General features: G+C 50.0%; 2 protein-coding genes across 2 annotated transcripts; both read right to left on the bottom strand.

Annotated features, from left to right (window-relative positions):
* Positions 1-106: 106 nt before the first annotated feature.
* SDHB (succinate dehydrogenase complex iron sulfur subunit B) lies at positions 107-10,323 on the bottom strand. Its single transcript, XM_037382193.1, has 8 exons — positions 10,204-10,323; positions 8,997-9,124; positions 7,586-7,671; positions 5,432-5,568; positions 4,997-5,113; positions 2,656-2,757; positions 2,331-2,453; positions 107-331 (listed from the first exon to the last, which is right to left on the bottom strand). The coding sequence occupies exons 1-8, from the start codon at positions 10,276-10,278 to the stop codon at positions 254-256; spliced, it is 846 nt and encodes a 281-aa protein (XP_037238090.1). The 5' UTR covers positions 10,279-10,323; the 3' UTR covers positions 107-253.
* A 219-nt stretch (positions 10,324-10,542) lies between these two features.
* On the bottom strand, positions 10,543-21,615 carry LOC119145578 (protein-arginine deiminase type-2-like). The gene is made up of 16 exons (XM_037382192.1): positions 21,397-21,615; positions 19,725-19,911; positions 19,575-19,644; positions 19,339-19,400; positions 19,134-19,251; positions 18,388-18,513; positions 17,423-17,601; positions 17,141-17,244; positions 16,848-16,959; positions 16,662-16,769; positions 14,231-14,382; positions 13,815-13,959; positions 12,638-12,731; positions 11,722-11,807; positions 11,420-11,548; positions 10,543-11,031 (listed from the first exon to the last, which is right to left on the bottom strand). The coding sequence occupies exons 1-16, from the start codon at positions 21,486-21,488 to the stop codon at positions 10,798-10,800; spliced, it is 1,998 nt and encodes a 665-aa protein (XP_037238089.1). The 5' UTR covers positions 21,489-21,615; the 3' UTR covers positions 10,543-10,797.
* Between the last annotated feature and the right edge of the window lie 4,377 nt (positions 21,616-25,992).

Consider the following 25,992-nt stretch of genomic DNA (forward strand, 5'->3'; position numbering starts at 1 on the left):
GACTCCGGCTGCTCACACACACAAAACCACAAACCAGCGAGGTTTGGGATTCTACAACAGGGGCAGAAGCATCAGTTCAATGTTGTTAATAAAGTAACAATTCTTATTTGTTCTTTTTACAGTATTTATTGTACGTGCAAACCTATGGGAAAAATGCCAAACTCCCTGCTGGAACCTTCTCTTGCTAGATCAGGTATAAATTACTTTCAGGTAAAGCACGTCTGTGTGTTACACTTCCAGTTAGGGAACAGCATTATGCAGCAGTCGCCTTCTCTTTGTAAGTTGCCATCATCTTCTTGATCTCAGCAATTGCTTTGCCAGGGTTCAAACCCTAAAAAGGAGAAGTCTGTTAGCTCCTCAGGAAATCAGCGTGTTAGAGCATCATGCCCTCTGTGCCCCAACCTAACTCATAGTAAACTCACAAATATGCTGCTACTGATAGAAATAGCTGGCAGAGGAAGCACTCAGCACTTCCCCCTTCCCCCCCACCCCCCACGCCCCCCGGCCTAAAAGCTGGAGTCCAGCTTAATACTGGGCTCCCTTTCAAGTGCTGGGAGGTTACAGGATACCCAGGGACAGCTCTGTGGGTATTGTGGTATGCAAAGCCCCTCGGTGAAGGTGTGCTGATGCAGGTTTGCTGCACTCCAGACTCAATTTATAAGGGAAGAGCAAGCCAGCCCGGCATGGAGACGCAGTGCTGGGAGCTCAGCTCCTCTACCTGGAGGCTGAGCCAGCAGCACTTCCCACTGCTTGAAGAAAAACACTCATTTGACTTTGGAGGATTGGTTTTAACCAACAACGCGAGGATCAAAGAAGAATGAGTGTCTGAGCCATAGGAACTTTTAGTTAAGCTCAAGCAGGGCTCAATTCAACACTTTTACAGGTTGTTATGAGATGACACCTGGAGGGAGGGAACTGCCTTGTAGAAGCCCGATAGTGACAGTACAAGAGATGTGGCTTTTCTCCTTGTCTGAAACAAAAAACGCTCGGTATCAGAGGACACTAGGTGAGCAAGAACACTCACAAGATGAAAATGCTCCTCACACAAAAGCCAGCTAAGCTTGCCTAAGAAGGTTTTTCTACAATATAGGCACATGTCACGCTGCAAAGGCCCTTAATCCTGCAGCACTGCTACCAAACCAAGCATGCCTAATCTTAAAATGAGAGAAGGATCACAACTGCCCTGCTGTATCCTTGTGATTACAGCAGCAGCACTGTGGGACAGAGAACGAACAGGAAATTACCCTGGTGCAGAGCTCACCGTGCAGTCTTTCAGGGCTGATCAAGACACCAACCAGGATTAGAGCATGTGAGTGGAAACGTGTTATTAACCACAAATGTGTCTCAAAACTTGAGACCAAGCGCTATTCCCCACTGCTACATACATTCCCACATACAAGCAGGTCTTCAGGTTGAACCTTTGTCTTTTGCTGAACTATGGGTGACACCGGATCACGAGCTACCTCCCTATACAAAGGAGGAATTATCTGTAGTCAGGGAATCACTTCAGAAAGACACACACAAAAAAATCAGCATGCAGTGCTCCTGGTAAACCCATCAACGCAGTTCTCAAGCATCTCATTTTCCCCACATCTGTGATCCACTCAAAAATTTGCCTTCATGTTATTTCACAGCTCAAGGAGAATTACTCCACCACCAGGTGCAAGCCAATGCTAGCTAGAAAACAGCACAGCTGGCAGGAAAGCAAAACTTGATAGTCTGCCCAACAACAGGCACAAGGTCATTGCAAGACGAAGAGGAGGCATGCTCCAATTTGGGAAAGCTTGCTCAGTTCGCAGAAGAAATACCAGAGAGAACAAACCATCTGGGAAACACCCTGACAGCAGAACATCAGCATAAAACACATCCCTCAAAGGTGCCAAAAACGCAAGATGCACAACACATAAGGGATAGCTGCTACCACCTGAGGTCGCACTGTGTGGGGCTATGTGTATTACAGTGCTCACACCACTGACAGGGCTACTCAGGACAAAAACTTCCCCATACTGTTGCTGGCAGCGTCCCTCACATGAGCAGTGCCCTACTGTCACGCTCCTAAATCTTGGACACAGACAGATTCTCAAAGTCTTGCTCACGAGGAAGAGATGTTCCTGCGATGTGTGATACTTTGCCACGTCCCCTTGTACAGTCACTATCACAGGCACGACCGCTGGTAACTCACTGTGTTTCAAAAGGACGAACAAGCCAAGGCAAGCTCGAGGAAAACAAAAACCTAAGTGTTTTTTGTTTTTTTTTTCCTATTGGTTTCATACAGGGCGCTTGGAAACAAGCCAGTAACCCCAAAAGGGACATATGGAGGACACACGTACCTTAGGGCAAGTCCTTGTGCAATTCATGATAGTGTGACAACGGTAAAGAGAAAATGGGTCTTGAAGCTGTGCCAGGCGTTCCTCTGTGTAGTCATCTCTGGAGTCAATCATCCAGCGATAGGCCTGCAAGTCAGTGGCATTTGATACACCAAGTGCTTCTTCGAGGTGTTGTAATCAGTGTGAAATGTTAAAAAGCAACACCTAACTCAGGAATTCTGGTCCAGGATCTGGACTATGTAATACTACCCCACCTGTGTGCGCAAATATTTCTTTTACATAGCGAGTCCCTCAGCAGTCCCACGTGACAAATGGGATCTGTCCTTACCTGCATCAGTACTGCAGGACCCAAGTACTTGTCCCCGTTCCACCAGTAACTGGGACAGCTGGTGCTGCAGCAGGCACACAGGATGCACTCGTAGAGTCCGTCCTGCACGGGGGTGGGAGACCACAGTCAAGCCACTCCAGAAATCCGTGACGAAGCCTTTTTTAAAGAGGGTTTACAAGAGCACATGCTTCCCTCAGCACTTTCCCCTCTAGTGACATGCTGCAAGCGTGGCTCCAGAAACCTTACATTGAAGCAGACTGCTTTAAGAAAGCAATTCTTACATGCAGGTCCTCTGAAACAAAATGCATGCAATCCTCTCAGTGCAACCCGTACGATGAACTCTGTGACAACAGGGGGAGAAAAACTGAAGACTACCATGGAAATTGCTTGATCTTCCAGCATTCCTTCCTTCAGCCCATCCCAGTGAGTGGCTAATGAACACATATATAACCAACGAACAATTCAAGGCTGTGCTACAGAAGAGAAGAAAGAGCAAAGTCTGCCCAGCAACCCAAGGGAGCAGAGCTCATAGCTTAGCATGTGCTTTGAGGGGATCCCCAAGCACTTACAGAACAGGACCGGTGCAAATCTTTAGCCATTTCACCATTTTTAGAGAGATGAAGATCTTTTTCATTTCAGGCACCAAAGAAAAGAAAGGTAGACCTACATGGAAGCGACACTGGGCAGAAGACAAACTGAGGAGCAGGTCTCCCATCTCCAAGTAGCTCAGTCAACCCCCCAGGCTGAGAGACAGATTTCAGTCTGCCTTAATTTACGTATCTGAAAGTTGTTTTGGGACAAAGGTCTCATTAAATTTAGTTTGGAAAGATACACGATGCCAGAACTCCTGGGAGGTTGTAAAAAGTCTACTACATTAGTCTTTTGCAAAGACTTGCCAAGGCTAGGCAAGTCAGTTACCTAACCTGGCTTACTATATTTGTCTTATTTCCAATTGTAACATTTCAAATGTCTGACAATTTAAAGAAAAAGGTGGAAGTTTTTCAGCTGACTCTCTATGCAAGTTTCTCTTGCACAGAGGCTGTTCTCAAAGTAAAAGAAACTTCAGCAGGGGGATAAGAAGCAAGTTTAAGAGTTGTGCAAAAGACAGAGGCAACTCTTGCAGTCACTTTTAGGTTTGCTTATTTCTACTTGAAAGCGATTTCAAGGATGTCGCTTCATGAAAACCACATGAAGGGAGAATCCCTTCAGTCCTTACAGATAACATTATGAAGTGGTGCAGGAGAACTAACTGTTGCCCTTGGATAGAGATTCTTTCAGACTGTAAAATCCTGCGGCTGTCATGACATCACAGCGCCAGTCGCATGGTGCTGCTGACATCCCGGGCACATGACCAGTCTATTCATTGGATGTCAGCTTCACAGCAAACACACATAATGGAAAACTTTCAAAGGTCACCATAGCTCACGTGTTTTCATTGAATCCCCTTTAATCAGCCTTCCTCTTTGCTGTTCACACTCACCTCTCTTACCACTTGCCAAAAATCTAGGCTGCCTGCCCGCTGTGCGCCTACTCAGTGTCCGTACCGCAGCAGCAACCACAGCGGAGCACTGACAGGCCAAGCCTTCAACCATGAAGTGATGGATCCACCAAGACAGGTCAGAGGCAGAAGAGAAACTGCTGATTTTAATGTTACTTACTGTGGCAGCTGAGGAAATCCAGACAAGAACTTACCCACACCATAAGCTTTTTGAAAAGCTATTATGCCCCAGCTGTTCAAAAGGTTCCTCAGACACCCTCCAGCTTTACGCAGAAACTTTGGAGCAACACTACTACGTTCCCAGAAAAGCCCCTCCAAACAAAGCAGTGCTCGAGACAGACATCCCAAGACTTGCACTAACACATCATGCTTGTGTCTCCACATCCAAAAAGGGTTTAGCTTTTGCCATTAGCTTTTTTAGGGCTGATAAAACCCAACAAGCAGCAACACGAGAACATTGCTTAGCATGCTACAGCTAGACAAGACAGCCAGCGCCGAGCCCGACAGCCTACATGCCAGCATAAGCTGCAGTGCCTTTTGTCCACTGGAATATTACAAGCCTGTAGCCTTCACAATGTTTTTACAAACACACATGGCCTCGCAGCGCAGACAGTGGAAATGAGATCAGAGTCCCCATCACAACCGCGACTGCATTTCATTAGCAAACGTTACCCCTAGCAATGCAGGCATGCCATGACACTGCATTTCAGGGAGCAGATTCCACCCACGTTGGGTTTTGCACCAGACAGCTCTGTCATTACAGGAACTAGAAGCTACTGCAAGTTAACGTTTAACCCTCGTCTTATCTGGAAGGGATTTCAATGGTAGAAAAGAAGCAGTAACCAGTTTCTGACGGTCTTCTATGGACTGCAGGTACTGCTCCTTGCCCTGTTTTGACTCATCCTTCTTCTTCAGGTAAGGCTCAATGGATTTGTACTGTGCATAGAAGTTGCTCAAGTCCTAGGAATCAAAAGGCAAAGAGGACACATTTATTAAGCTAAACTGACGCATGAGAGACTGAACATTTACTACCACTCCAACAGAAGAAGGCATTTTCTGCCTCAGCCTGCCACATTCCTCCAAACGAGGACAGATTTAGTCACTGCTGTGAAGCCCACACCCACCCAAGCCAGAAAACTCCAGCAGGAGTAACATGTGAATCGTGAGACCCGATCCTGTTGGCATCTCCCAACGTTATCCCTTCCAGCCTAATCTGAACCCCACGCTGCCTGGAATGCTGTCACCCTTGGTCGCATGCTGACAGAGGCCAACACTCACCGGGACAAGGTCCTTCACCACATACATGTGGGGGAGAGGGTAGATTTTAGTGGTCTTGGTGAGATCGGTGTCAATTCTTTTGATACAGGCCAGTGTGTTTCCGCCAGCAATGTTCATAGCACAAGAGCCACAGATGCCTGAGTGGGAGAAAGAGTAAAAGCATTAGAAATTCACCCTCTTATCCTAGTTGAGAAAGATCCTCTTGGCCCCAAACATGCCCCCGGGGTGTCTTCAAGAAACTGTACGTGACAGGGAAAACGCCAGAAGTTGCCATTAGGCCAAACATGTTGCTACTTAAATAAAGAACAAACTCGGGAGTCACTTTCATTAAAGCCTAAACACATTCTCAGTGTTGAGCTTCCTTCCACAGTAGCAAACAAGCTGCCTGGACACCTCATCCCTTTCGCATCATTCATTAGTTTTACATGCTACTTAGGGTGGGGAAAACATTCAGCTTTATTCACCAGTTTGAAGCACAAGCTTGTATTGATGTGAAGCAGCTAACGCTAAGATTATAACATGAGACCCAGACGCATCCCCCATTGGCCCTACAGTTATGGTCAAAAACATCCATGAAGGTCAGGAGCACAAAACTAAAGTCCTTAAGACAGAAGGTTCTTTCTGTGCCTCCTGCAGCAGGACAGAGTGGTGCCATGGACTGCATTCAATAACTCCCAAAGGTGAGAGGACAGACACTCACCAGAACAAACAGCATATAAATAGCTTAACAAATGGAGTAAATGACACCACTGATGATCTCCCAGTAACAGGAAGATCAGATGAAGCCTAGGAAGGGCCAAGGTTTATAAGAAAAAACGCTGCAGAACTGCCACAGATACTGCTCAGGTCAGGAGCTCGGGTATCCAATTCAGACTGATGCCTAACATCATATTAGAAAGATGACAAATGTTGCAAGGGCAAAACTCTAATTTCTGAGGATTTAACACATATCAATTGATATGAGTCAGAGAAATGCCACTGCTCCTCAAACTGACAGTCTGCCTCAGTACTGGATGCATGGGCCTTCCCCTCGCTGCCAGCTGAAGGCTGGCACTTGAACAAGGTTATTCCTCCCACTCGAGAAATGGTTACAAGTATTTTCCAGTCAACTGGAGAGGGAATCAGGACTGCAGATACAAACCCACTGGTATGCAACTGGAATGCACGATCGTTTTGTTTTTTTTTTTCTTTCTGCATGGTAGAAAAGGGGCAAGACCGAACCAGCCCAGCTTCAAAAATCCGTCTTCAGGTTCTCAAAGGGCAACTAATTCCAGCACTGGCTACCTAAATATCAGACACCGAGAACAACCACACCATATGACATTCCTCTACCTGCTATGCAGATTCTACAGGAAATGCCTGCGTTAAAGGCTGCTTTTCATACAGATCCAAGCCAAAACATCTTTAGGCATCAACTGCACCTAAATTTCTCATGCTTGCAAACCTACCTAATTAAATCAAAAGTCAATCCATAAAGGCATCCTCCCCTCTTGCACTTCCACAGCTATCATTTTAAGCTCAGCATCCTAACATTACCCATGAATTAGGATATTTTACAGGGAAAGTCACCTGGACAGGTAAGTTGTAATGCAGTTAGACACACTGATTTGTACCTGTATGAGAGCGAGCCAGTTGCTCTGCAATGTAAAACCACCAGATGGCCCTTCCCTCAATCAATCATTTAGCTTAGCCAAAGGGCCAAAAAAAAGATTCCTGAAGCTATTCCTAGAAGTCCTGTAAGTACTCTTCCAGTTACACCCTTTCTTATTTCCACACTAGCACTAGATAAAGCAGCCCCTACAATTCATTCCCATTCACCACATCTGCCCCCTCAATCCTGCTGCCGCAGTGTCTCTTGCTAGACTTCCTTAGGCAGTCCATCACTGCAGGGCAGCAAGATGAACAAGATTAGGACAGAAACAGGAACGACTAGGGCTGTTGAAGCATACTGCTCATATGTTGTGCGATTGTGCCCTGTGAATATGCAGTTTAACTTTACTACCTGATCCACTGAGGTATTTCCTATACAGCAGCTGGAAGATGAGAGTGGTAAGCTGCCATCCACCCTCAAGTTTTCTAGCGGTTAAACGTACACTGTCAGCAACAGTGTTCAAGGACAATTTTCGGTTTAGCAGGCTGGAAAATCCTTCTTACCTTCTCTACATGATCTGCGGAAAGTCAGAGTGGAGTCCAACTCATTTTTTATTTTGATCAGAGCATCGAGCACCATAGGTCCGCATCTGTAACAGAAAACGAAGTCAGTGAACCTGTATAATTCCCTCCCAGCCTCAGTGTTTGATGTCTTAGCACCCTAGCTAAGCAGCACCGAAAAGGACTTTGATCAACTCCCATTAACAACACACTTTTTTTGCCAATCCCAGGCAACAAGATACGAGATCTCTTGATCAGTAGCACAACCTATTTGCCTCGGCAGACCCAGGGTCAGGGTAGGAGAAGCCCTTTCTTTTGCTGATGCCCAGATCTGGCTCAGCTGGGGAAGGTTCAAACAGCACAACTGAAAACCAAGTGCCTTACTACTGGTTCTCTCCTTTTGGGTCAGGTTTTAACAAGTCTGCCTGTCCTCATTAGTCACAAGAGGCAGTGCTGCACGCAAACCCAAACAGTCTTGGACAACTTATGTAACTTTATACACAGCAGACAGGGCAACACCCAGAAATTATTAACTGGTGCAAAAGACACAGTAATTTGAGTTCTTCATCATGTGCATCTGAAGTTAGGAGCCGCATGGCTTTGTATCTGAAGCTTTCAGAAAGGGCTCAAGGTGAATTCCTCTGGCAAGAGCAGGAGCTGGAGCTCAGCGAAACCAAGGCACATGTGCCCAGGCGAAGATTTCTGCACCACAGGGAAGACAGCACCCCTTCAAAGAATCACAAAGAAGCAAGAGTTTTCTTGGTGATAGCTACACCAAAGTGTGCAAGTGGTTACTAAAAATTTAATATGACCTGCAAATTAGATGTAACTGTGATGAAAACTATGAGAAGAGTTGATAAGGCTTCCACCTTATCTCCTAGGTCTGGGACTGCGAGCTATATGTAAAACACTCTCCTTCGGGAACACGCCCCAAAATTTCCTATATAAATAAAGCTTATTAAACCCACCAGCACCTTCAAGTCTTCAACACAACCCAGGGACACAGGTAAAACCTCACGGAAGTCACAAAACAAAGCAATCATTTTACTGCTGACAGCTATTGAGACACCAGCATTCACGGTGCAGTTTTATTTGTCACACAGCACCAACAGGTGAGGGAAGCAAATACAATCCTACACAATCATAGTAAGATTTGCTTTATGAGGAATTAACACTGATCTCACCTGTGCTGAGGACAAGGTGCTCTGCAACACAACTGAGACACCACCTTCCTCACCACTCCAACAAGGTTTCAACAGTCCCTGAAGCTTAATGAGACTGCTGACACCTTTAGCTGTCAGTTCAACTGCTCCTCAACCACCCCCTGTTATCACTTGCAGGATAACCTGCACGCACACACAGCCCCAGCACACCTGCCTGGCAGCAAAGCTTCTCTCTAATGGCGCATACTCACTTATTCAAATCCACTTCATATGTCTGCATGCGGGGCTTGTCCCCAGGCTTATCGGGATCCCATCTGTAAATGGCAAACTTCTTCATACGGGGCGCTGCCGCAGCTGCTGTCTGCACTCCCCGACACATCTGTATTCAAACAACAGCAAAACAGCCCTTAGGTCCGGTGGGGTGGCTTTTAGTCAGGCATAAAAATGACTTGAGGCTGCATGTTCAGGATGAGAGCTGCAGGACCCATCACTGCTTTGTACTTGGGTATTCATACAGTTTTTGGAGATTCCTCCCAAGGATTTGCCACAGCAGCGTTCCCCCCCACACACACACACAACCACCTGTGGCCTGGGGCTCGCTCCTCCACGAGGCAGGAGATAATCTTAAAACTAAATGGCAGCCCACAGGTGCTCCTGCTGTGCCTGCAGACACTCCTTCCTCCACAGCCCTGAAGACTTTCCCTGCCCCAAAACTGCCCTTGGAAGCTCCCAGCCGTGTCTCTACCCAGCTCCAGGCCAACAAACCACATCCTCTCAGTACTGCCCCCGGAGCTCCTTCCTCCTCCAGGCCACATGCTCCCACTCTCCGATCCCCAAACTACCCTATATCCCTGCTCCTCTTGCTCCCACATCTCTTCCCAATCCCCTTCTGGGCCTCCTGTGCCCCCAGTTTCCTGTCAACCTCTCTCTCTCTAAATCCTTCCCAGTCCCCTTCCTGCTCCTTTTTGCCCTCAGACCCTCCCCAGCACCCCACTCACACAGCCTCTTTCCACTAAGCCCAGCCCCCCTTCTCCTACCTACTCTGAACCCCCTTTTCACCCTGGAATGCCTCCTGCCCCTCAGCCACCTCCTAGTCCACTCTCAGCACCCCCTCCTGCCCCACAGCTCCCTCCCAGCCCTCTCTGCATCCCCTCCTGGTCCCCCTCCCTCCCAGCACCCTCATCCTGCCCCCCTCTCCTTCCCAGCACCCCTATCCTGCCCCCCAGCTCCCTCCCACCTCTCTCTGCACCTTCTCCTGCCCCTCAGCTCCCTCCCCTCTTGCCCACCCCCAAATCTCTCACAGCCCCTCCCGCCGACCAGCCACCCCTCCCTCATCTCAGCCCTCCTCACCCCCCAATCCCCTTCACACCCCCTCCAGCCCCCCAAGCTCTCAGCCTCTGGCCTCCCCCGAGGGCCCCCACCCGGCTTCCCGGGGCAAAGCGGCTCTAAGTCCCTCACCGGCCGCGGGCCGGCCCGCAGGAGCCGCGCGGGGACGCCGCGCTTCAAGGAGACTCCCACTACGGCCGCCGCCATCTTGGCGTTGCGCAGTTCCGACCCCGCTCCACCCGGAAGCGGAAGGAGGCGGGAGCGCGGCACTGCGAGGGGGCGGGGCTGGGCGGCCACAGCGCGCGGCGCTGGGAGGGGGCGGGGCTGCGCGGCGGCCATCTTGGGTGCGGCGGCGGCCGCAGGAGAGGCGCCATCTTGCGTGTGGCGGGACCTGTGGCACAAGGCGGGATGGCGCGGTCAGGATGGCTGGATCCCCCCGCTTTTGGGGGAGAAGGGAATTCAGCCCGTCCCTCCGTTAATTCCAGGCTTTATTCTTTTTTCAGAGACCCTCCCACCTGCCCCGACACCAGGCAGGGCAAAATGGTGGGTGAGGGCCAAAATGGCATCCCCTTGGCCTCACCCTCTTGAGGGCTTCCCCCTCTTTCTCTCAGAATTATCGTCTGTTATTTAATTTCCAGCCTCTTTCCTCACAGCAAATTTATTTATTAACTGAATTGCAAGCAACACACACAGAAAAAGCCACCGGGGGCTGAGGTGCAAGCCTCACTACGGCATTACGTGCCACCATTTGAAGGTGAAGGGCCGCCGCTGGACGTTGATGCCACAGCGGACCTCCCCGAGCCTGCCATGGTAGGAGGCCACATCCTCGAGGAAGTGGCAGTGTAGGCCCAGCGGCTCCAGGAGAGAGCGGGTCCGCTGCTCCAGGCAGCATTCACCCCCCATCACGGGGCCAAAAGGTTTGGGGATGCCCAGGTCCTTGGCCAGGATGATCATGGTGACCTGTGGGGTGACAGAAGGGGAACCCAGCAGTGTCAGGACTGAGGAAGCCGAAGGAAAGCTGCTGGCCACCCTCCTCCATCGACCTCACCACACAATGGAGCGTCAATGCCACTTTTTGCAGCCACCCTCCTCCAGGGACGAGCCCCATGCCTTGCAATTTCACCGCTTTGAAAGATTTTTACCTCAAAACTATGTAGGTTGATCCCACTTCAAGCAACACAAGGCCACAAAGTTATGGTAGACCTGGGCTTATCTGAGCCTGGCTGGAGATACTTCCTATTTCTGGACAGAAGTAAATACTGTGCTTTTTAGGGACAACTTTGGGGACTCATCTTGACTGAATAAACTGCTTTTTGGAGAGGATCTGGGGAGCAGCGACGCCCCTCACCATGTTGGGGAAGTACGGCACAGCTTTGCCCTGCTTGTCGAGCTTGAAGAGGGCCGGCAGGTCAACGATGTCCTCCTCTGTCAACCCCAGCTCCTTCTTAAGGACATCCCTGTTCCAGTCGATGCAGCGCTGGAGGGGATGGAGAAGAGCACATTGAGCAGGGGGACACAGGTGTGCATGGCCCCCAAAACCATCTTACACAGGAGGAGAGCCAAAATGCAACACCTCCCTTAAAGGTTTGTACCATCCTGGGGAAGTTATTGCAAAAAATACCAGTTATTACTGGAAATATTGGTTATTACCTGGACATACTGGTTCTGCTGCACCAGGATGTCGTTGGAAAGGACCTTGTTAATGGTGACCCGTTTTGTGTCTGCCCCCGAGTAGCCTAGAAATGCAAACCCCCATCAAAATGAAGCAGTGCTAGCAGAAGCCTGGCTTAAGTCATGGTATGGAGGTGGAAAAAGTCCCCAAAAATCTGTTTCCTGAGCTTGGTGTTAAGGCTACGGGGAGTCCCAGTTCTTGGTTTGCTGGGAAACTGGGTGGGAAGAAAACCTCTGCCCACTGGAAAGAGTAGTGGAAAGGCCCTGTCCTCCATCCTCCTGCCCACAGGAATCATTACCTGCTGAATTTCTCCACTCAGGTCCATAAAACCCGAGTTGCCACCTCTATGGAGGCCACCCCTTGTTTGGGGACGGCCAGGTCCCAGGCAGGTGGCAGTGACCCAACAGGACCACAGAGGCAGGGAGATCTTTCCACAGCCCTGTCGTGGATGGATGATGTTTAAAACTCCAATTAAAGGATGCCCAAACTAGCAATCAAAATGTCATTGCTGCATGGAGGGAAGGGCAAACGTGAAAAAATGGTACTAATCTGGGGTGACATGAGAGCCCCTAGTTGTCCCACTCCGTGCTGGAGCTCTGCTGGCATTTACAGAGATGCTCCATCCCACCAAGCAAGCATCCCCTCTGTGCAGAGGGCTTTATCCCTCCCGTCCCACTCGCTTTCCCAAAATAGGGCTTGAGGAGGCTGGGTATGGTGGGCAGGCATCCCGCTTGCCAGCTGTGAAGGGCAGCCGGGTGGGAAAAGGTCCCCACTTCCCCCCAGTACCGCACGTTGGCCAGGCACTGCCGCCCTCGGGCCAGATGCTTGGTGGGGTGGCTCTGGCTGTCTCAGCTGACATCAAAGCTAGGCTGAAGCTGCCCACTGTCCCCTTGCCTTTGAACATGGTGGCTTCGCCCTGGCCCTCCTTCTGCTTCTCCCGAAAGAGCTTGTAGCACACCGCGGGGCTGGCCATCAGCATTCGAAATCGCTGGGGCAAGACAGGAGGGAGAGTGGTCACCAAAAGTGGCTTGCTTACCTGAAGCCTTGGGGGAACCTCAGGGACTTATTTTTGCAAGGAATCCAAGCTTCAACTCTTAAAAATAGATGTCTTTTGTTGTTATTTATTGCCTTTTTTATTGCAGTGCTGAGGGGCTGTATCTGAATGAGATCTGGTGATTTATGCTGTTGGCAAATACCCTCCAAACTGACCCTGAGGGCTTAAACTGCTGCTGGGGCAGGGAGGGGAAACTGCAGCCTGGCTGCAGCTGTGTCCAATCCTGCCCACCCCAGGTGGGGTGTATAAACCCCCCGGGAGGGTGGTTGTTGGAGATTTGAGCGAGCTGAGATGGTGGGTGAGGAATGTTGCTGCTGCTGCCTGGATTGTTGGGGTTTTTTGTTTCTGGGTTGGCATTGCAATGCAGGGGGGGGATGGAGCAAGGGAATAATTGTGCTCTGACTTCATCAGAAGCAGTCAAAAGTCATTATTAAGCTAATCTCGTGGGAATTGTGGATTTCTGGGGTCTGAGCCCCATGCATATGCTGGCTGGCTTCCCACCAGCAGAAATGGTTTCCTTGCTCCTTGGTGGAGTACTGGAGGCTGCTTGCTGCAGTCTTGATGGTATCTCTTATAGGGCTTATCACAGCCCTGGGGAGGGCAAAAGTGGGCATAAATACTCCTTTTCTGAGCCATCCAGGTCAAGGCATAGTTGCCCCTAATGGGAAAAGTCTTGTTTCAGAAGTAATAAAGCTACGATAGAGGAAAGAGCTAGCTTCCGGAAACATCTGGGAGATGCTGAGCAGCTGTGAGCCCTGGCCAGCCCTGGGAATCTTGAGCTTTAAATTTCCTGGGCTACCTTTGCTGGCACCTTTTTTTCTTCTGTCTGTCTTGATTGTTAGAGTAGTAAGTCCCTTTTTGCATTCAGAGCCCTCATTTTGGGGGCAGGGTGAAAACTCAAAAAAATACTGGCTGGGACTGTTAAACAGATGACCTTTGGGGTTTTCCCTAGAGGTGCCTCAATGGGATTAGTATCTTGGAAGAGAAACCAGGAAACAGCATGGGGTTTTGGAGTACCTTTTTGTCAGAGGTGGGCACAAAATTGACAAACTCGTTGACGTGGCCCACAGACAGCCAGTCAGAGTAGAGCTCCACGGGAGCCTGCACTTGCTGGGCATAGAGGAAATCTCGCACCACTCTGGTCATTCTCCTCCCTGCAGATCTGGGAGTGAAATATCCCCAAGAGGGGGAATAAATATTTTTGCATTAATATGTACATACACATAAATTGCTACCAAGGTGGAGGAAAGAAAGAAGGGTGCAAATGTGAAGGCAGAGACTGAGCACTGGGGTTGGGTGCACCTGCCCCACAGAGGACCATATTCACAGCTGGTCAGGGAATGGCTAATTAAGCCCATTAACATGATTTTAATGATGTTTAGGGACACTTGTGGTTCCCTTGCTCCCATACATGTGGGTTTCCCATCTCTTACGTGGGAAAGCTGCTGCCAATGAGGATCCTTCCCAGGGGATACTCCTTCCCTGCCACGGTCACAGGTGGGCTGACCTCCAGGTTGCCGAAGGAGTCGAGGCTGGTGGTGGCTTCGAAGAGAGGCTCTTTGCTCACGTAGCCAAAGTCGGGGCCCTAAGGAAATGGAAATCACTGTGGGCTTTGCCCTAAGTTCCCCCTGCCTCCATATCTTTGCTTTTTATCTCTCCTGCTGTGGGCTCATACCTGCTCCAGTGGGTAAAAATATCAAGAGTGGAGGCTGACCATGGGTGGGGGGAGGCTAAAGAGAGGAAAGGCAAGAGGATAAGGGTCATCTGGTCTTGGTAATAAATGACAAATGCCGGGGCACAGCTGGGGAGGGATCTTCTCTGCTATCCCACAGCCAATGTTTAAGTGTCTGCATTAAGCTAATTAGGTGCTGGTGTAGCCCTGAAGCTGAGGATCTGGATGACTCTTGTTGAGCTAGATGAACTTCAGCCCCTGAGGGTAAGTCCGCTCCAGGCATAAGAGCCACCTGAAGGGCTGAACTTCACTTAAATCCTACTTAAGCCCTGATTTTCAGGACCTGATATATCTGGGATTTAGGGCGTTGTGCATGCAGTGGTAAATAAGCCTTGGTTGTGATGTGTCAGGGTCAAAGGCCTAAGGGAGAGATTGCAACGTTAAAACCAAGGCAAAAATGGCAGTAGTGGGACAAAAATCCTGCCTTGAACCTGTCCTTGCTCTCTGGTTCAAGTCAGTATGGGCTTGGAGCTCACAGCAGATCAGGTGTCTGTTGGGTTTGCATTAAATCCCCGTCGCTCGCTAGTGTTGAGTTTCCATAGGGGTAAACCAAATACACAGGTTGGTAAAAATGAGCAGGGAGACCTGAGGGTGTATGGCTTTGATCTAGGAGTTGCTTTTTTTTTTTTTTTTTCATTGAGGGTGTTTGGAGAAGCTGGGATAGAGAGGATGCAGCAGGCCTGCCTTTCCCCAAGGCTCCGCATGAATTTTTGGGGAGCATGTCTGGAGGATGGCTGGGGGTCACATCCTTTCCCCGGGTGCTGCGGTAGGGACTGAGCATGAAACACCTGCTCTCAGCTTATTTCAGTTTAATAAACCACAGAGCCAGTACGGTTTCAACTGTCAAGGCGATGGTTCATCCCAGGTTTGCAGGTTGCATCCAAGTCCTATCAGTTCCAGATTGATTTTGAGGGGCTAATTCCCTCTCGTCTCCTTTTTCCCTGGCATGGGGTCCCAGGGGCTTAGGGTTTGGCTGGGGTGAGAGGAGGACCTGTGTGTGTTGCGTTTGACTAAATATTCCTAGCTGGAAAATGAGATTGGAAAGTTAGGAGTGGGGATTAGAGGAGGCTTCAAAGCAGAAATTGGAGTATAATGTGTTAGTAGCTCCAAAGGCTGAAATTACTTCTCTAAATACGAAGCAAAGCAATTCCTAAAGAGGGCAGATAGGAGCGGTTGCCTGGCTAATTTGCGAAGGAGCGGATCAGCGTGCTATTCCCATCCTGCCTGATGAATCTAGGACTGCATGTGCTTGTTTCAGGCATGAGGAACTATTTATTTCAATGCCTTTGAAAGTACTTAACCTTCCCCAAAGTGACATGCAGCAAAAAAAAAAGTGAACTGTCCTCTTCTGTTACAGTCAAGAGAGACGACCAGGGCTGAGGTTGCTGTCAGGGCCTGGCTGGGTGTACAGGGCAGAGATTTGGTGGCTACTTGGGGGTGTCCTGCCCATTCTGTATGGTGATATCTCAAAGGGATCACTCGATCCATCTTTCTCCCATGCTTGTCTGCTGGGCTCTCCCAAAATGCCCTGGCCAGGGTCGCTGCGCTCCCAGGCAGCCTTCTTTGCATGCCCTGCCCGTGGCTGGCCCGTTGCCTTGGCAAAGAAGCCCCACAGGGATGATTTTGGCAGCTGGCTGCATCTTGTCCTCTTCCGAGGAAGTAAATTGACCCCTCTCGTGCTTTCCTTTCCTCTCCTGCTTGGGAGCTGCTGCGTATTTGCAGGCCTAGAGGAGGAAAGGAAAAACCAGCCCATTGCTGTGATACTCAGGGTGAAGAAATCCAGTCCTATCCCAGAGCTTGGCAAGAGTCTTTTGTTGCCAGAGGAGTGAGCGCCTCCTTTCTCCTCTTGTCCAGCACCTTCTGAATAAAAGGTTTTCTGTGTGGCTGAGATGTGGATTAGGCTCTGATCCTTGGTTTGAGGGAGATGTTGGTGTACTCCCAGCTGGAAGTGGATGGGGTAGTATCTCCATGCAGTTGCATGCAGAGGTGTTAAATTCTCATTTTTTAGGCAATTCATTGTAGGGTCTTCAACGAGCCAAGTGCAAGCAGTGATTTAGGAGTGGTGAAATAGGCTAAGCATAAAAACCTGCAAGCTGCTCTTCAGGAAATGCAAGCGACTGTCCTGCTCTTACCAGCAGTTCCTTGATGGCACATTGCTCCAGCCCTCCTTCTCGAGGGGAGTCCAGCACCACCGGGAAGCTTTTGTGGGGAGCGTGGGTGTAGCCAAACTCAATCTCATCCTAAAGAAGGGAGGAAAACCTGCATGGGGCACATCAGCAGGGAGGGAAAGTTTTGCCCTCTCTCTGGTGCCCACCTACCTGCATCCAGCGGTCCCCACGGTTGATGTAGCCAAAGCAAACCTTCAGCTCGCAGCCTGCCTTGTTGACCAGGTTTTTTATCTCCTTGATGAAGAGGTAGTTGTCCTTCATGCTGGGAAAGTGGATGGCAGGAGGGAGGGGATGAAGGACTGTTGGAGGATGGATATCCCATCCCCTGCAGGCAGCTGCCTTTCCCTCTGCCCATCACCACCCCAGCCTGTCTCCGTGACCTCCAGGGAGACTGTGGGGCTGATGCTGATTTGGCTGGGAAGGCATCATCCCTTGGCCTTTACCTGCAGACGAAGACGTTCTCTGGTGCCAAGGTGTTGGGAGTCATGATCCATGGTGCTACCCTGAACACTACTGTGTCAGTGAAGATTGGTGTATGTGGGATACCCTGCGGGAGGCAAGCACAAATCAAGGACTTTCCACACCCTGTTTACCACTGTTCCCCCTAAATACCCTACCCCTGAGGTCATTTTTGCACTGCTCTTCATTCAATCCCCTTCCCCTTTTCCATGCCTCTTGGGCTGTTGCAGCCTCCCATCTGTGCCCCTTCCCTGGAGCACCCAGACCTCAGCTAGCGTCTCCAGGAGGCTGACATGGATGGAGACCAGCCCAGAGAAGGTGTCATCAGGAAAGCGGAGCCCCTCAACGAAAAAGTCAAGCTCAGTGGCCCCACCAGTGTACTGCACGGTGTGGTACAGCTTCCTCTGGCCCAGCACGTGGATGTAGCGCTGCCTGCAGAAGGGATCTGCAAGAAAAAGGGGAGAAGTGGGCAATTTCCAAAACTTCATTGATAGTTTCAAGTCTATTTTGCTTGTGTGCAAGGAGGTACCACAATCCCTGTGTGCTAGAGCTTCTCCATCTCTGTGGGTAGATGCAACTTCATCTGGCAGAAGTACCTTTAAATAGGAGTTAAGGGGCTCAAAATTTTGTGGTCATGCACAAAAAGGGTGAGGAAAAATGTCTTGGCCTTTTCTTGAATGGTGCAGTCATGGGGAAGATGTTTTCGTGGTGTTTCTGCCCTTGTAGCCTCCATCTGACCTACCATGGGATGACAATGCCACCAGCCCTCCTGCTGACAGACTGCTCCTGCATGGAGGGATAAGGCCAGGCTGCTTAATGGCATGTTTTTGGGCTGGATGAGTGCTTTTGGTCCCAGAGAATAAATTGCTGGGCCCACAACAAGGAACAAGGAGGGGAAAATGTGTCCTAGAGCATATTGCCATCATGGATAAAACATCTGGGTATCAGGATACATTTATTTTTTTTTTTACTACTCCTTTGCTGGATGACCTTGGATAAATGGCTTTATGGCACTGTGCCTCTGCTTGTTGATCTCCAAAGTTTTCCAATTAATTGAGAAGAGAGAATACTCAATGCTGGAAAAAAATTGGAGAAGGGATGCCAAGGGCATGATTTGCTTTAGAAGTGCCATTTGAAGAGCATGGAGAGGACAAGAAAAGAGCTTGCAGGGATCTCAAGAGCACTACAAATGAGGAGGAAGGGGCAGAGGAGGAGGTGAGGAAGAACTTACTCTGCACATAAAAGACTCCAACTTTGTCAGCATCAGAGACAGGAATATAGAGAATGATTTCGTGTCCCCGGGGCAAGCGCTGTGGCCCTTCAGTCCTTAAGACCATCCGAGACATGTCCAGCAAATCTGGGTTGCAAACAAAAAACCTGAGTGATGGGTGATTGCACCATGCAGCTCTGGCTGACTTGTATGCTCCCTCCTGGGGTTTGCATCTCCCATGCCAAGAAATCTGCTCTTCCCTTGCTACCAGCCTTTGCAAGCTGGAAAAACAACCTGTGGTCCTGCTAGCAAAGCTCGTGGCTTGTGCTTTGAAGCAAATGCCAGTTTCTTTTTTCCCCCCATAGCCCTGGCACAGTTGATCTCTGGCCTCAAAAAGCTGATGGGCACCAGTTCCATGTGGTTTTAGTTTTCCAGGAACAGGCGGGTGTATTCCTGGCTGCCGGCCGCATGCCTTGCCCCGAGCTCCTTTCACCCGTGCGAAGCAACCCTGGGCTGAGCTCTGCCGTCAGTGGCACCTCTGCTATTTTTCTGGCTGTGCTTCATGCCCCTGCTTGACCGCAATTAGTTAGCACGGCATTAAAAAAAAATGAATTCCCATGTGGGAAGCTTACTCAGCAGCTTGGTGGAAAGCAGCTCATGGGCAGCTGGTTCCCAAGCAAAATTTCATCTCAAAAAAGGTTAAAGAGGGGGAATAATGGAGCATTTTTTGCTTTATGTGATTTTTTTTTTTTTTAAAGCTGTGTTACCTTCTTTGTTGAACACCCTTTCATCGTTGCAGTCTGATGCTGGAGTGAAAGGGCTCTCCTTGTCGCAGTTGACGAGCAGGATGGCCCCGTGTCCCTCAGGACCCCAGGTCCAGCTTGCCTAAAACACCCCACTGAGGCTTAGCTTAGTGAGCTCAGGCTCTTGCAAGCCTGTGGACTTTCTGTGCCGTGGAACAGGCTGAATTACCTTGTTGGGGTTGTTCTTTTCCACCATGCCATCCTGATCTGCATCCACATCCAGAGAGATCCCTGGGTGGACAGACCCCACCATCATCTCAGGGTAAGGCAAGGTTGGGTGAGTGCAAAAGCCCCCCAAACCCTGCAAACTTGGGTCCGTCTCTTCCCCCACGTCACAGGACCCTACCGCAAGGGACTGAGGGGGTGAAGACAGATTGCTGCATTGCAGTAGGCCTTCGTACTCACCGATGCCAGTGAGGAAGACCCCGGCTTGGTTGATGGGCTGCCCTCCGTCTGTGTAAAAGCTGACAGTTACCTGCAAACCCCCAGATGCCTGTTTGGGAAAGGATGCTCTTCCTCTGTGGAGGTCCCACAGCCCAGCACCCCACTTCTTACCTTGTTATCATTGACCTCGGTGCTGGCCTGGCTCATGCTGAACCTCAGAACTGTCCCCTCATCCAGTGGCCACCGTGTCCCACTGCTGGGGGCTGACACGACCTCCGCTTGGCCCTGGCACACCAACTCCATGCTCACCCCTTCTGTGTGCTTCACGCTGAAGGAAGCTGCCCCAGCTGGGGCCGCCCTGCCAAAAATGCTTTGTATTTTTAGAGGTTTATCTCAAAACCACCTGGTTCTCACTGCAACTAATTTCACTGCCCAGCACACAGCCAAGACTGGGCATGCTGGCGTCTCCACGCTGACTGCTGGTACCTTTCTGCCCTTTCCTCCCTGCCTGGGAATGCTTAAAGTGTCTTGGGTTTTTTAGGGCAGAACATGCTATTTTAGTAAAATGAGTCGGTTTCATAGCCATTGGTGCAGATTACAATCTATAATTATCACAGCCAAAGAAAGCACTTGGTGCTGCTGGAACTGAACTTGAGTTTGCACTTCAATAGAGAAATCTGTGTTTATTTTCCAACCAAGCCAAACCAGGTATTTAACAGCTCATCATAACAGTGTGGCAAGCCAGCTGGGAGACTTTACCATGGGAAACTCTTAATTTTCGGAGTGATTTTATCCAACCCTGAAGCAGCTAGTGTAGCACCACTCCCAGTCTGATGTGTCCTTGCTCTTCCCAAGTCACTCCACACATCCACTTCCCCTCTTCTGGCTCCTTTTCCCCAATTTCCCCATCTTTCCAGGGTTATTATTTTTGGGGCTGCTTGCAGCTCCTGAGATGCAGGCTCCCTTTGAGCATGCATGCTGCTGACACCCGAGAGCTCACGCCGTATCACCGTTACAGCATCATTTATTGGATTTCGGAATGCTGATAGCCCCACCAAACCTGTGCCCGTTGCAGAGAGAGGGAGAGGAAATCTAAGTGCTCATTTGCTGCTGCCTGGGTGTTTCTTAAATCGTTAAATTACATTTAATTATGCATGGAAAAACTGGTTTGGTTTCCTTGTTTCTGGGTTTTGGGAATCCCACTGGGAGGAGATTTGACCTGGAGAGACGCCAGGTGAGTTGTAACTGTGCTGCTTGGCTTGAATATCAAGGGTAAGATTTGCAAAAGCAGCAAAGACCAGAATTAACCATGAAATGAGCTTTTAAACTTTTTCCTTTGGGGGAATAATTATCTTGAAGTACAGCACTTCATGTTTTAGGGGAGCAGGGTTGGTGTTGTGGGGACTTGCATGCTTTCGCTGGACACTGCTTGGTCACTAGATCTTGTTTTCCTCCTGTCTCCCAGCTACATCCCCTCCTTTGCAGTCCATCCCCATAGCTCCTGCTAATCCCTCCACGCTCCAGCAGCTTTCCAAGATGACATTGCATCTGTTCACCACAAATGGATCAAACCCATTGCTGTTGCAGACTTGGGGTAAATACCATATCGTGCAAATGCGGATGCTCAAAGCTTTCCTGGGACTTGTGTAGATTTGCAAAGCCCAGGGAGGATTTTGCCCACAAATTGCATTAAATCACAATGTCAAGGCTGTGGGTTTTGAGGGAGCAGAAGGAAAAATGAGGAAGGGAAATTTGCAGAAGGTTAAACAGGGGGTAAAGGGGAGAAGAAAGGTGAAGGTGCAGAGATGGAGGAGGAAAGGGATTGTTAGGGCATCCCACTCACCTGTAGACATCGGCGGAGATGTGGGTGCCCAGCACGCACAGGGCCTCGATGCGGTTCCCATGCTGCAGCCGGAGTGTGCGGTCCCCTGGCATCTCCCTGTGCAGCAGCCTGGATGCCCCAACGATGGGCACGCACGCCGCTCCCCACCTGCTCTGGGTGGCACTGAGACCCCTGGCAGCACCCAGCTGCTTCTCCTTCCTGCCCGGTACACCTCCTTCCTCCTCCTCTGGCCCTGGAGCAAATCAATCAGCTCTTGGAGCTTGCAGAGTTTGGGATGACAACTTTGCAGCCTCCACCCCTGTCCGAAGGGAGGGGGCAGTTGGATTGGACCCTCTAAAGCCCCATGAAAATGATCTCCAAGGGGAGGGAAGGATGGAGAGGGAGGGGAGCTGGCCCAAAGCCTGGCTGGCTCCCAGCCTTGTGCAAGGAGCTCCCCCAGCTGTCCCCAACTCCCCATCCCTCTAGCATCTCCCTGACCCCAAACAGGGATGAGCAGCTCAACGTGGAGATGATTTTGCAGTGCTTTGGGTTTTGGCAGGTGTTTGCATCTGTTGGGTATCCGCTTGTTTTTGCTCTCTAGGGAAAAGCTCTGGCTGCTTTTGAGATGAAGAAATACAATTTCCCAGCCTTTAGGCTAGAACAGGACTCTCCCCTTGTTCTTTTCCCCGTGCTTATTTTCAAAGGGAAGCTGGGGAGCCAGTTGCTGATGAGGAGAAATCAGAGGTGGTTTTGCATGACAAACCTGCCATTTGCCACCCTGCACTACAGTGGAGCACGTCAGGAGCAATTGCTGCCCACGCAGGTGTTTGCATTATTTATTAACATCAAGCTAAATATTCATTTTAAAAACCAAGCTTCTGCCCCAGATTTTGGAAGCCACAAGTAATTAGTGAGGAGCAGAAATGTTCAGGTTGATGTTCCCTACTTATATCCCTTTCGGGCTTTTCTTTTTCAGTGCTCTCTTCTCTTTGTGGCTGGGCTGTAGGAAATAAGCTCAAATCCACTTTCACATCTGTAGTTTGGTGGGTTTTTTTGCTGTGACCTCATCAAGTGTGATTGAGGACTTTGCATTGCTGAGCACAATTGCAAGCTTCCTGGGGTTTTTGGAAACCAGGTTTAGTCTTTGCAAGCCATGTGGGGTCTTTCAAAGCTTTTTGGGGTCTTTGCAAACTTCCTGGAGACTTTTGGGGCTCTTTGCCAGCTGTGTAGGGTCTTTGTAAGCTTTCTGGGGTCTTTGCAAGCCTCTGAAGGTCTTCATGGAGCTGCTGCAGCTATGCCAGCAGTGGGGAAAATACTAAATCCTTCTTGCAGAGCCTTTGGCAAAGCACCCACCCATTGCAATGTCTCATTTGGGGACGAAGGAGAGGGGCAATCACACTGCGGAGAGGTGGCTGAGGCACCATCTCCATACCTGCATCTGGTGTTGGGGACAAGTACAAGGACCTGCCTGTCCCCATCACAGTGACGGCTTGGGTGACTCCCCCCAGGAGTGGCTAAATAAACCTCAGTTTATGCTGCAAGAACAGGATTTTTCAGGAGTCAAAAGTGCTGTTTGTGATGCAGGACCTACGCTGTGCTATCAGATGGGACATCAGACATGGTAAACCATCACAGGACGTATGTGTGTATATATGGATAGATAGATATCTATATACATGTAGATGTCTGGAGGCTCGTGGTTTCGTGGCTATAGTCAATCTGGTCAGAGGAGTTCTCTGTTTTTTTAAAAAATCAGATCTGCCAGATTAGGAGCTGCTCTGCATAAACTTCCCCGCCGCTGATGGATCCCTGCCTGCCCTAATTTCGAGGACCTGGGAACAGATCCCAGTGCTGGAACTTGCAAACAGCCCCAGCGAGCTCATTCCTGAGGGTTTTCACGTGCGCATCGCCTAGCATCTCCTCCCTGAGGAGGACTGAGCAGGTGTGTACAAGGGGGTTTTAAGCTCCATGGGTGCTTGGTGAGGGGGTTTGGGGTCATTTTGTGGCTCCCTGCCAGCAGGCACGTGCCTTATTGCAAAGAGTAGGAGGGAAATGTTCCCCCGATAGAGTCCTTTCAGGCTGACCTTTCATGTTTAGGAGGTGCAAACAGGTGCCCATCCCAATCGAGCCATGAGGCACTGCCTGTTCCTGCCTATTCCTGCCTGCGCTGGCTTTATTTTGGAAGAGGCAGGCAGCTTCGAGGAGGCGAAACCAACCCACCAGCAAGGATGAAGGAGCTGGGGCGAAGCGGAGCCCACCTGTGGCTTTATTGCTCTCTATGGAAGAGGCATCCAGCTCGCCCCAGTGAGGGAGATATTTATAGGGCAGCAAATTTGATGCAAAGCCGGGGGAAAGCGTGGGCAGGGCAAGCACAGGGGTACGTGCATGACTCCAGCCCCGGAAGGCAAAAGCAGTTTTATGGGGTGCTTTGCTCTTGGATTGCCAGGTATGAACTCTCCAAGCCAGGCAGACACCTTTACTTTGGGGAGAAGACAAGATGGAGAGAGATTTTTGGTGCTTTCTCACCCAGGACAAAGTGGTTGCAAAGCCAGGATGTTTTACCAGGACTGGCAGCAATCTGTTGGGTTTTACCAGCTTTAAAAGCATTTTTTGCTGGTCCAAACCAGCCTCTTGCCCATCTTCTCTGGCTTCCAACTGGGATGGGGAATGCAGGTCCTTGAGAGGGGACTTGTGCCTGCCTGGGATGCTCCTGCCCTGCTGTTACAGCTACATGCCTAAGGAAAAACTTCATGCAAACCCAAGTGGGACTTGATAACTGGTTCAATGTCTTGCCCTATTGCAAGTAATTAGACTGACATGGCTCTTAAAAGTTCTTATGCCTGCAATTACACATACAGAATAATAAATGAGGTATAATTATCAGCTTAAGGAGATTATCAAACTTTCTTTGACAGAGTGGTGGTGCAGGATGGGTGAGAAGAAACGCCCCAAGGGGGTCTGGGCTATTAATGGGGCTCCTGGGGGAGCACTGGGGGGTCGGACCTAGCTCCATCATGGAGCTGGCTGAAATTGGGAGAAAGATGAAGTGAGCCCCAAAAACCAAGTCTGACCAAGCTCACACAATCTGATGGAGAGGCGGGATCCCGTCTGTTGTGTACCAGGGATCTTAATAGCAACTTCTCAGGACAAGGTGTTATTAGGAAGGAGCACTCAGCTCTGAATGGGCCAGATGACTTAAAATCGTCATTCTCCCTGTGCACAGGCATGTTGGTGCTAATAGCAGGTGGAGGAGGAAGAAGGAGTGAGTGTAGGTACCACCCAACGAAGACGAGGTGTTTTGGGCTTGAGTGAGCATCCGCAGTGACCGTGGTGGCTCAAAATGTGCCGTGACTAAACTTGCTGAATAAAAACCCCAAACCCAAAATGAAGATGAGGTTTCAGCACTGTCTCTCCATCCTTTCTGGACAGGTGTGATCCCAGGTGGATTTGGAGAAGCACATGTTCCCAGACCCTCTGCTGAAGCCCTCATGCTCACTGGGAGCCTGAAACCACTATCCTCCACCTCCCTCCAGATTACAGACCATACCAGCCTGACCCCGTGGGGATTAAGGTGTGTTCCCTGTCCGGCACAGGATTCAAACCAGCTGAGCAGGATACGATGCTAAAATCACAGCAGGTGGCAAGCTCAGCACCATGCCCAGTCCAAACCAGTGTGACCAGCAGCCACGAGTGGGAAATCCAACTTGCAGCTCTCTTTGGTAGAGATGCTGCCGTGGCCAGACTCTTCCTTGGAGGATGCAGCAAGCTCCTTGCCCACTGTGCCAGCTCTGCTTCACCCCAGCTTGAAGGGTTTTAGGGGTGCATGAAGGCTTGTGCTTCTGTGAGGGACCTTGAGAACCAACAAAATTCACAAGTCTGTTACCATGAGGAGTTTGGCTTGTGCTGGATTTTGGGAAACAGGGTTTTATCTGAAATTTCAAGCCAAGCAAGGCAAGGTCCTGGAGAGCCTGGAAATGCCACTAGCATTCCCCACTTAAGCATCCTGGCCACCTCAAGCAGGCTCCCACGATCTTATTAAAACTGTTCTTGTGTTTGAGACACAGTGCTGGGGTTTTTTTTTTCAGCTGCAATTAAAGTCAGAAGGAGCCCTTTAATGTAGACTGGCTGGGAGATATTTTAAAGCAGCTGGTTTGATCTTGCAGGGGAAGGTGTGTGCAGGTCACTGCTCCTCCGGCTAAGGACGTGCAGCTCGGTGCAGTGGTGAGGCCTAGTCCTTCTAGCTCTGCCAAGCTTAGAAGAGGTTCTTTGGGCTTGCAAGGGGTCCTGCTGCTCACAAAACTGGATTTCTTCTGGTTCCAGCCCTGTCCTGCCCATTGCATCCCTAACATGACCACGTTACCCTGCGTCCCCCCTTGCTGTGTGGACAAACCTTGCAGCGATGGGGCTGTTGGTGCGCTCTCTGTCCCTGCACTGCCTTTTTCCTCCATCTTAGCTGCTGCCTCCTTCCCCAGAAGTGGTGGAGACCTCCTTTCTGGCTTCAGCAAGGTTAATCTCGCTTGGTTTCCCTCTTTGCAGGCAGGCAAAGCCTCCTGGGATGGCCTGGAGAGAGATGACTATCTCTGATAGATGACATCTTCCAGTGACGTGGATGTTTCC

The sequence above is a fragment of the Falco rusticolus genome, chromosome 3 (assembly GCF_015220075.1).
Source record: "Falco rusticolus isolate bFalRus1 chromosome 3, bFalRus1.pri, whole genome shotgun sequence".
NCBI classification, from domain to species: Eukaryota; Metazoa; Chordata; class Aves; order Falconiformes; family Falconidae; genus Falco; species Falco rusticolus.